Source organism: Diuraphis noxia, unplaced genomic scaffold (genome assembly GCF_037042655.1).
Source record: "Diuraphis noxia isolate RWA-SAM2 unplaced genomic scaffold, SU_Dnox_SAM2 contig0005, whole genome shotgun sequence".
Lineage (NCBI taxonomy): Eukaryota > Metazoa > Arthropoda > Insecta > Hemiptera > Aphididae > Diuraphis > Diuraphis noxia.
Genome location: NW_028301715.1, coordinates 45,050,642 through 45,062,985, shown reverse-complemented (window position 1 = coordinate 45,062,985; position 12,344 = coordinate 45,050,642). Strand labels below are relative to the sequence as shown.

At 26.4% G+C, this 12,344-nt stretch overlaps 1 protein-coding gene across 1 annotated transcript; it reads right to left on the bottom strand.

Moving 5' to 3' along the window:
- Positions 1–298: 298 nt before the first annotated feature.
- Positions 299–1,505, bottom strand: LOC149055405 (52 kDa repressor of the inhibitor of the protein kinase-like). The gene has a single exon (XM_089229085.1). It carries the CDS (start codon positions 1,145–1,147, stop codon positions 545–547), a length of 603 nt encoding a protein of 200 aa, XP_089085211.1. The 5' UTR covers positions 1,148–1,505; the 3' UTR covers positions 299–544.
- Positions 1,506–12,344: the final 10,839 nt, after the last annotated feature.

Sequence of the window (12,344 nt, the reverse complement as noted above, 5' to 3'; positions counted from 1 at the left end):
TAACAAAAAAAGCTTAAAATAACTTTATGTCAAAATAACTAATCATTCACTTCATATTAGTAATATGGTTAATAAAACACAATATTGTATATGTATACCTGGCTATAGCTAAGTTATAAGAAGAACAGTAGGTAGTTAATTTTTAAAGTGTAACATCATTAATGTATAGTATTAGTATACACACAATATTCTAAAATCAATTTTAATAGTGTCGTTATAAAAAATTATAATAACGATTCATATCTTATTATATACTATATAATTATAATATACTGAATTCAAACTAACTAACCTCTTTACATTATGTAGCAGTATCATATTTATTTATTTAAATAACCTTCTCAGGGGCGTATTTAGATATTTTTTTTGGGGGGGGCTGTGGTATTTTCTGCAACTGAAATTCCCCAATTCAGCCTATTAAAAATAAGAGTTAGAAAATTAATACACAATTTTAATTTTTGTCATGATTTTTAATGTTTTCAAAAAATTAATAATGAAATAATATATAATAATAATAATAATAATACGATATTCATATAACAAATCAAATCAAATTTAAATTTCTTTCTTTGCCACTGTTAGCAAATTTATCTAATAAAATGTCATCTGGTATGTCAATGTCTCTATGAATAGCTAAAAGGGCAAGTCCCACTAGTCTGGATTCTGAAGTTGTATTTCTTAAATACGTTTTGAGTCTTCTCAACGTCGAAAAGCTGCGCTCAGCTGTAGCGGTGGATACTGGTATTATTGCTAGTATTTTTAGTAATTCATACATGTTTGGATACATTAAATTATCACAGACACTCAAAGCCTCTATAGCAGTTGTGGGCCTTAAGTTGCCTTCAATATTCTTCCACTTAGCTTGCCAAATTTCGTACTCTGCTTCTATAACGTCATTTAGCCCCGGTAAATCATTTTCATAAAATTCAACAGCTTTTTTTAAATAAGAAAATGGTTTTTCAACTACAATACTTGGTAAGACATATTGTAATGAAGTTATAGTTTCATTGTGAGGTATAAATCTTTCATTTAATGCCATCATCAAATCGTCCAAGTACGGTATAAAAATAGATTTTTTGTAATATTCTTCAATGTTGTTAGATGGTACATTGCTTCTATTTCTTTGACTGCTACAAATACGAGGCATTTTTGGTTCAATATTTAACTTTTCAGCAACATCTTTGGCTTCTTTATAAATATTGTTAAATTTTAAATCAACGTTTTCTCTTATGGATTGAAACACAGAAATTACATCGGAAACTTGATTAAGAGCATTAAATAAATCAATATTTTTACTTTGTAAATGTTTCGATAAATTATAAGTATAACTTAATAATTTACTAGACACACAAATAGATATTAAAAAATTAAAATGATTATTGTACGGTGATCGAGACGTGACAACGCGTGTATATCAGTAAATCAATTTTAGATAAAAGAAATCGAAATAACGATAATGCAGCAGAACCGCACGTCAAAATAAAACATTTATGTACCGAACTCAAAGGTATAATCGTTATGATCAAAATCGTCATTGACACATTATATGAATAAATTGTTCGTTGTTAATAATAATTCTTTATAAAATTATATTGAACTTTTACGATTTTACATCTAATAGAACATAATAATTAATAAGTAGACTTAATACACAATTCCTGGATTTCGGGGGGGGCTGAAGCCCCCTCAGCCCCCCCCCCCCATAAATACGCCCCTGATTACCTTCTTAATATTTATTTATTTCACTTATTTATTTATAATAAAGTTTATGAAATTTAAGTACACATATACTGTAAATTTAAATTTAAACTTTTTTTCTGTAACTTTTTTAATTCACTCTATTTTGTCAAAAAACTATCATAATTAAATCAAAAACTTCATAGGTATCACTAAGAATGTAAAATATATTTAACTTTAAAAGCGAAAAAACCAAAAGAAACTTTCGTCTTCGGTTCTATAAGACAAATAATATAATATACATTTACCCATATTATAGGTAATATATAATATATAACATAAATAGATACACTACTCTTTTTAATAAAGATGTTTAGCCAATAGCTATTACGTATTAGTTACAAACATTAATTCAATTACTTCAAAAATAAATAAGGTTTTTTAGTGGAAAATCGTAATTTATAAGACCTCTAACTTGTTCTAAAAAAAAAAAAAAAAACAATTGATAACATTGATAACATACATAGATATTTATATTCAAAATGGTTTTTAATTTTTACAATCAAAAGCTATTTACTGAGAAATGTTCCAAATAACGTAATTATTATTTTATCATAGTTTAATGTATGATTATTGTTTGTGCAATAAAATATAAATAATTTAATTTTCTCAATGTATAATTTTTATTATAATTAATTAATACTCTTAAAATGTTTTTTCAAAAATTTAAATATTTGAAACAAAAATCTATTTTGATTTACAACCTTATAAATTCATATTCTATAACATGAATTGACATAAAATGACATTTATTATTAATTCACAATTTGTCGAAAACATAAATTATATTTATAATTAACATAGTCAAATAATACTATTCTCTTTATACAATTGAAGTTTGGTATTGATTTTTGAATGTATAACGACTAACGAGTAATAATAAATTTAGTTCTTCTCCAAAAAATAATAGCACACATAATATTACACAGATCGTACATCATAAAATGATCAAATGGAGTACTTTAGTTGTATGATTAACAATGAAACTATCATGTGAATGTTATTTTTCATTTTTAATGATCTGCAAACAGTTCATTATATACACATTCGACATGCTTAAAAAATATAAATATGTATTCGTTTATTGTAATTATATTATACTGATATTCATCCCTAGGTCCTGGTAACATTTGCTTTACCTTTATATAACCGTTGCATGTGTTGTAATATTGTAAAGGACAGTGTCAAAGCAAAGATACTTTGGTTACCATATGTTACTGTTTATGATAGTTAACAAATAATATTAGAAAACTGAATTCAAGTGATAACTTGGAACAATAGAACAATGATGAAAAATATAGGAAATGGGTTACAAATAACATGTAGGTACTTGACGCACAGTCCATACGGAGTAATAACAATATTGTGTTTATGGAATATTGGAATAACAATATGTCCTATATTATATACCTATTGTAATTTATAGTTGGTACAATTTTAAAATCCTATTGCTGGAACTGGTTTGACTAAGCCGGCAGTCAACGATTTCATAAACGTATTTACCTAATAGCGATACCTATTGTAGACGCTGCATGTGCAAGCCCTCCGAGTAGGAAAACCTTAAAATACAGTTGTACCAGGGGGTGGAGGATCTAAATTTTTTTTTCGAAATAACGAATGGTTCTCTGACAGGTACCTATTTACATGCGTGGAGATAAGAATAACATTTTTAACGCAACTCTCGTCCTTTTTAATTTCTATATAAAGCCAGATATAGGCACGCGTGCTATAATATACTTCTGCTATTATCGTCCGACGACTATGACGAGGGATTCAGCCGCAGAAGCCTTTTCGAAAAATAATACACACACAAATACACACTTAGACACACACAAATGCGCACTAAACACACAGTGGCGTTTAATTGATGAGGGCATTTCGGAACTGTATATATTATACACGGTGTTCCCGAGTCGAAAAGAAATGGCATTATAAATGGAAAATTCATAGCCACGAGAGATCGCGCCATCGCCCGCTCTCAACCTCTAAAAACCTCCCCTGACGATATTGTCGTACCTATATATATGTATATGTGCGTATGCGTGTACGCGTACATGCGTATATATTATATAGAATATAATATATATTATACACTACACAGCCATTGCGCTGGCATGCGAGATCGCGTTGAATAATTCAACGCTCCCTAGCCCAGTGCAGCGTTATAGAATGATCTGCTTTCCACTCGCACTACTACACCAGTAACCACTATCTAAGTATAACATATATAATATATAATATATATATATTGTAAACTACTATTACCACCACTACCGTGAATTAAATAAAGTTTTATTTAATTTGTGCTACTTCTATTTTAGTCTAGTAAGTACCTACTATACTGTACTACCCCGGCTCGACCTAGCATACGTTATTTTCAGTCGTGTATTAGTGTATTGGATAATAGATATTATAGTTAAGCATTTAAATATTATTTATTTTTGTACTTCAAATATACGTCATATTTTATGATTTTATATAAAATTGAATGACCTTTTTTTTTACAAGTATACAAGCAATGTTGCTTAATTCTGTGGGATTTCTATGTATAATATTATGTGAATTTGTCTCCATTCGATTTAGAAACATTCAATGCTCATTAATCATTATATTATAAAAATGAATGTATAGAGGTAAGTAATAAACTAATAACTAATAAGTATACCTAATGAGAAAAAAAATGTAGATGGTCAAATCCCGGTTCTAATGGTGTTTCACAGACAAATATAAGTACGTTAATTATATTTTTAAATTATTTATATTTGTATTTAAATATTCATTGAAAAATATGTTTGCATATACTTATACATATTACGGTATACTTAGGATTTTAAATATATTCCAAGTGCACTTATGACAATAAGACATCCGACAGTAGTAGTAGTTGAAGTACAAGTAGTAGTATCGGCAGCCGTATGGCACTGTACCAGGTACAGATACATGTGCGCATATTGTATTATATATTATGAAGTATAGTAATGATACCACCATTTCTTCGTTGAACAAGCCTTTTTATGTATTGTTTTATTTTTATTATTAAGTATTTCATAATAATAATGTAATCTATCAAAACGACGCAAACCGTTCACGTAGGACCACTACGTGTGTCAGTCAACCGAATTAAAAACAAAACTATCAAATTCGTTAAATTGGTGGCTTCACGTCCGTCTTTATTCAAATGTATATGTACCCATTGCACTTGTATTAAGTGGTTATTACTTAATATATTATCATAACCGTTTGAAGCCGTTGAACCGTGTAGGGCACCGAGTTCATAAATTCTACCAACGCCCCATTTCTAGCCATCAGTCGTAAAGGAATAATAGTGTATACCATTCGTACCATCAGTTTGAAATGGATTTTACTGTTTTTAATACTGACTCTTATCATACCTAAATCATACTATTACTGTGGTTAAATCATAAATTACCTATGTAGTTTAGGTGAACTAAAAAACAAACTTTTCTTGGCGATTTTATTTTATTTAGACACATTGCGTAAACACAATGGTACAAAATATTTTATCATTTGTATAATATTATGTATTAGGTACAAATTATGTGGTCCACATTAAACGCGTCGTTTAATATGTACAAATTAATTATTCGTCCGGCGTATAGAATTAAGAATATATAATGCAATCCAAATAAATTGATGATCAGAAAGAACTGTAGATATTTTATGGTTTAACAGCATACCTAGGTCTTAAATACGTATTACGTATACACAATTAACGATAGAACGATAAAACGAATATTGTGCAATGCACAAAAATAAGATGTCCTAATAATTTGGTTATAATATTTCTCGCTGTACTATTATTATAATAGCACCATATACGATGTTAGTCGTTAGATATATATTACATACTGTCCACATAAGTATAACGTTTAAATTATTAATTAATTTAAAGTACTGGTAAAGTGTGTACCCTATAACTTATGAATAATGTATTGCCTAGCAATACAATTTATGAATTATGACTTTCGGATTATTATGTCAATGAATATTATGAGAATGCAATACGCGTTATTTGTGGTATCCTGCAACAATCGTTAACATAATATGCCTACGCATAATTTTATAGGTATATGATACACTGTGTTTAATTGTATAATACTAAATAATATTAATTTCATAATAAAACAATAAATATACTAAGTAAGTAATAAATAAGAATTTGAGCATCTACATTATTAGAATGATCGTAAAAAATAAAAATTGGTGGAAAATATATCTGTCGTATAGGTACAAATAAAACATAAATTTAATGACATTTGGAAACGTATAAAAGAAACATTTTCAAATAAAACTTATAGAAGAGTAAAAAAAAAATAAAAATAAAATATAGGTAAGTACAACCTATAGGTACATATATATTTCAAATACGTATCTTTACATTATTTTCACGAGAAATATATTTATAAGTCAAACAACTTACTCGAAATTGCATATATTTAAGTATAACATTTTTATTTTATCTGCGCACTTGAATGCCTAAAACAATTGATAGTAATTTAATAATTTAATATTTGTCGAATTAGCCCATAACATAAAAGCTAATTGAAAAACATAGTATTTCATCACATAACTTAGTTTTACTTCTTTATATAATACCCTTTCGATTATATTCAATACCAAAAATATAATCCTTATTTAACTATTATTAATATTTAATTACCAACCAACGCAAACCAATCTATTGGGACGTTGACCTCATGGATCTACTCCTATAAATCACCACCACAGCATCGTATATTCACTAATGACGCTAAATACTTAACAAAAAGACATAATTCAAAATAAAATGTATGTAAATTTTTATTTATTAACATTTTATATGATAAGATGTAATTAACTTCAAGTAAAAAGTTAAACACTCATTAGTTAATATATGTGAAAACTGGATTCTTATCAAACTTCAAAATAAAAAAATAAAAATTATAAAAGAAATAAGTTCATAACCTTCCGTTGTATTATTATCCTTACAAAATATTCATATCACAGTTTAATAATGTGAACAAAGTGATAACGTTAAAAGGTTAAAACATAAGTTTATTTCTAAAACAAAATATACGTACCTATTATGTCATTACTAACTAAAATCTAAATTATGATCATCGAGCTTTCTTATCCATCAATATTCACTAAGGACGAATAATTAATATCATTATAATTTTTTTTTTTTAATTTAAATTGTTTGTGTAAACTGTTGTACAACAAACCTAAAAAGATCAAACAAAGCATGTGCTTTATAAAATACATTTTTAAAGAATTACTTAAATATTTTTAATAATCAAAACATATTAAAACACAAAAAATATGTATGGTAAAAGTATGCAATTGTCAAGTTATGTTTTAATGTAGTATAGTTATGTTTGAACGCAATATTTATAATCATGATTAAAATTGTTTATTGACTTTGAAAACATTTTTAGTCAGACTACGACAATGGCATTTCACTTCAGTCAATGCATTTGATAAAACTACATTTTGTTTTAATCAATTTAATATCTATGTCGAATATTTTTATTACCTTTTATACTTTATAGGTAGTTCAATAATTTATAGTCTAAAGAATTATTGGACAATGGTAAATTGAACACATTTCATGAGTATAGGTAATTCACGAAATCAAAAAGCGGGTAAGTCGTGGATGTCGCTCTGCTGTACAGTATAGGTTACTGTAATGAATGGGATTGAATTTGAATGCAATGATAGGTATCATTGTATACGAAAAACGATTCTGAACGGAGATGATTTGTCAGTCTAGGATATATTATATTTAAATATTGTCATATATTCTATTTTGAAACAAATAAATTTTTTTTCAATTAGGACGCAATTTGAATAAGGCATGGTTAATCAATTTTTCCAAAAACATTGCATGTAGTTATCATAATTCATAATACTTTATATTATCATAGATATACATATACCTGGTTTGAGGATAAATCGTTATCATTACGCGATTTCATAAAAATTTAAAACTCAAACGCTCAAAACATTTTTCCAATAATGACGCTTCAAATTTTCTCTATAGCTATTTGAAGCAAAACTTGTGGAAAACTTGGTGTTAAATCTTATAACCTTAGATATAAATACAAACAATATTATGAATTTTGAACTACAAAATAATTTGCAAATATTCGTGGTTTTGACAAATTTTTGTCAATATTTGAAATTCAAATGCTAATAAAAATTTAATTTGAATTTCCGGTGGACATTTTTTTTGTGATAAAGATTGACAAATTTGTAAGGAATCTTGTATTAAATTTTCAAATCTTAGATTTAAAAAGAAAATTTTTTATGAATTTCCAGCTTATAATAATTTGCGAATTTTCGTGATTTTTACGTATGTTGTCAAAATTAAAATTTAAATGCTTGTAAAAAAAAAATGTGACTATACATTTCTTGTATTTTTCAACTGCTATTGTAAAACTATTTTAGGAGCCTTGTATTACATTTTCATATCTTAGGTATAAAAGGAAAATTTTTTATGAATTTCTAGGATAAAATAATTTACGAATTTTTGTGATTTTTACGTATGTTGTCAAAATTAAAATTTGAATACATGTAAAAAAAAAATTTTCAGACAAATTGAAAATTTCAGTCGTCTATAAATATCTCAAAAAAAGTCAAAATATTTTTAAAATTAAATCATGTAAAGAAAATGCCAATCTAAATAACTGATAAAATTTTCACATATCTACGACTTATACTTTTTGAATACTAACAAATATTTAAAATCGTTTCAGGATAAATCGTTATCGGTACGCTATTTCGTAAAAATTTAAAATTCAAACGCACTCTAAATTTTTCCTATAATGATGCTTCGAGTTTTCTCTATAGCTACTTGAAGGAAAACTTATGGAAAACTTAGTGTTGTATTTTTAATCCTTAGTTATAAACACGAAAAATTTTATGTTTTTTCAACTTCAAAATTTTCGCGTTTTCGACAGATTTCGTAAAATTTTGAACTATAAACGCTTATTAAAAAAAATCGTGGCTTACGATTTTTAATTTTTTTTAGGTACAATAATAACAACTCATAAGGAACCTTGTATTAAATTTTCAAGTTTTTTTGGTCGTCCAACATTTTTTTACCGACACTTCAAAAAAAAATTCTCAAAAAAGTCGAAAATTTCAGTGGTCTATAAATAACTCAAAAAAAGTCAAAATTAAACTGTATATAGATAGCACTACCATAAACATTTGGTGAAAATTTCAAGTATTTATAGTGATTAGTTTTTGAATTACAACCATATAAAAAAATCGATTTGGTCGAAAACTGATTTTGCGTAAAAATTCCCGTTTTTTTGTCATTTTTTTTTTTGTTTTTCTCGATTTTTTTCAAAAATGTTGGAAAATGTTTACTTTTGACCTTTATAATGCACCAAGGATATTCACTTTTACATCGGAAACCGCCCCCAAAGTTTGAAATTGAAGCATTATTTCGACTAGTTATGCTGTACATAGACACACACAAAAAAAAAAACACACATCATTGTAAAATCAATACATTCATCACTTCGTTCAGAATCTAAAAATTAATTTTCCTCTCTCATGTTATAACTTATATATATATATATATATATATTATATAAGTGCATTGTATATTACTATAAATTAATAAAATTAATAATTATTTAAATCCAAATTTAATATTTTTTAAAGGATTTCTAATCGGAATTAAATAACTGTTGCCTTGTATTATGTTAAGATATACCTATTTAACATATTATAATATATTAATGGTAGACACCTAATAGGTTTATAATATAATTCTGAATATCTTTAATCATTTGTCAATTACCAAGATATAACAATCAATAATTAATAATATTGAAAATAGCTTAATTACTCACCTAACCATTGATAATAATTTACGTAATTTATTTCCCTAAACCAATTACCTGGTTAAATCTGTAGTACTGAACAAACACATGTATATATCTTGATTTCCAAATTATGCAATAATGGGCCAGTCCCCAAAAAATTTAAATGACATATTGACATTTCAATAAAATGAATACATAAAAAGTAAAACAGTCAAAATTATTTATAAATGATAACTAAATAAAATACTTATGAGTAGATGGAATTTATGAAAAAAAAAAAATAAAAAAAAAATATTATAATGCATTATAACTAAAATACAATTATGACAATAATATTTTGTACGAATTTATAAAATTGACACATACGTTTTACGTACGTTAACCTATTTATTCCATTGGTTTAATATTTTTTTATATAAACCCAATCAAAATGATTTGAAAATATTATTAAACGTAGTTTTCACATTTAATAATCATACCATATGTCTGTTCCAGCAGCTTATTTTATGTTATTTAAGTTTTGACTATAGTAGTATTATAGTATGTCTAATTATTTATACATATTGTTTTTGGTATTGGTACTTAACTACCTAAGTACTCTCTAGTAGTTTAGTGTATATTATTATCTAACATTATAATGTGTTTTGTTGGTAAATGTATCACAATGATAAGAATTACTATGAAATTTATTCAATATTCTTGGTGTAAGTTAGTTCTGACTTAATTCATTATGAACTGTTTAAACATAACTTCAACAGTTTTAAGTTGTTTCCCAACTAAAACAGGTAAGGAAAATAATACACCTTCAATCATAATTAATCATCTTACACGATAAAATAACATTAATAATTTATCCGTAGCGCAAGTACTCAAATGCTTGTTACATCATTCTTTATTCATTTAAATTATTCTATTATGAAGCGTATATTTACTTGTACATGCTGTAATATTAAATTGTAGGTAGATAAAAAGTTATCAAATATTAAAAGAAAATAAAGTTATTGTATTTATACAGATCAATAAGACAACAGATAAAACAATATTATTTGTCCAATCCTCATCACTTTTAGGTATCATGAAAATTACAACTTAAACTAGTTTTAATGCAGTTAGATAGTTTAATTAGCTGAATTTATGATATTTATCAGGACTCGGGACATACGATAGGTGTACAGAATACAACTATATTTATATTTTGCGATAACTTAGTTTGAATTTTATCACAATAATCACCTTTATCGTGAATTATATACTTAAAAAATAATAATATTTAATTCGTTGATAATAGAATTTATTAAAATATATACATTTTATTATATATATATATCATTTAACATTTTAACCAATTTCTCAGGAGTTATTTTACATAGCTATTGAATGTATTTTTCGATTTCAAAGTTTCATTACAATCACGTTAGTAAATTAGGAACTTCAAATAAATATAATTCTCTAAGTAATTCTATATGGCGTAGCCGTATAAGTATATTATACTATGTTAAAAACTATAATAAAGCAATAATGTTTTAAATAATATATTTCGTAGGTAGTTATACGTTTTATAATAAAGCCGATTTCAACACGAAAATTTCTCAGGAGAAAATGCAATAGTTCTACCACGATTGATCGTCTGTACTGTTTGTAGGAAAAATATATTCACCGGTTGAGTTTTCGTAATCAATGAATGATATACGCTTTGGCTCTGTATCCGCAAGCGAAGACGAACTAAGATTATCTCACAGACATCTTTACGCATTAAGATTAGTAAATACATCTTTGAATTATCATTGTTCGTGATCGTCTGGAAGTACCGTGCGATTTCAACGTGATACGTCATGTACAGCCGTACACGTATTATATTACCCATATATTTCAAATTATTCACGTTTATAAAACAGCTGAATACAACATTACGGAACATTTAAATCGATCAGTAACAAATGAATAACTCGCAGGTCACGTGTTCGAAAACCAAGTATTCGGATGCAACGCGATTATGTGACCAAATAATATATAGGAAGATATATGTGTTTTCGAAAGGTTGTCAGTTCGAAAAATGGTAATTGACAATTATAATGCGGTAATGGATAAAATAATTTCGTGTCGGATAAAGCAAGTAATTGCTATTACGTATATTGAATATTATCCGCATATAACAGTTTTAAAAATGTAACGTCTTAAAAAATCTATGGGTGGCACGTCGAAATGTTTTGGTCTCATAATCTTCTCTTGGCAATTATTAATCTACCTATAATATAATAGACCCATTCGAAACGGGGGTTACATAATATTATATATAAGTCAAAATCGGAAAAATAATCGAAGGAAGCAAAAACACGTGGGAAATATATATGTCAGATCAAAAATATAATCGTAATAAAAAGAGTCTAAATTATCGTGTGGACAGAATGTGTATAAAATAATTATTTCTACAATGTTTCTATTTAATGAGTGGAGATAATTTAAAGTCTTAACACATATAGTAAAAGCCTACGAGTCTCTAAGATTACATCTAAGTGTATGAATTTCGTGTCTCCTTACAGTACATATTATGTAATACACTTTATAGTATAGGTATAAAGTATACAAATGATATTTTTGGTAATTTTGTGTAACAATATTATGCATTTTGAAGTCGCTTACACAATTACACATGTATTAATAATTTATATTACGCAGGTGTCAGCTTTAAATTATTATTGAAAATTTTTATGATTTTTAACAAAATTCTAAGTTATTTTTTGAAATATTTCACAGTTCATCTCTTTG

Bases quoted from the DNA above. Each gene is read 5' to 3' on its own strand.
- LOC149055405 (XM_089229085.1), bottom strand. From the start codon at position 1,147: ATGCCTCGTATTTGTAGCAGTCAAAGAAATAGAAGCAATGTACCATCT.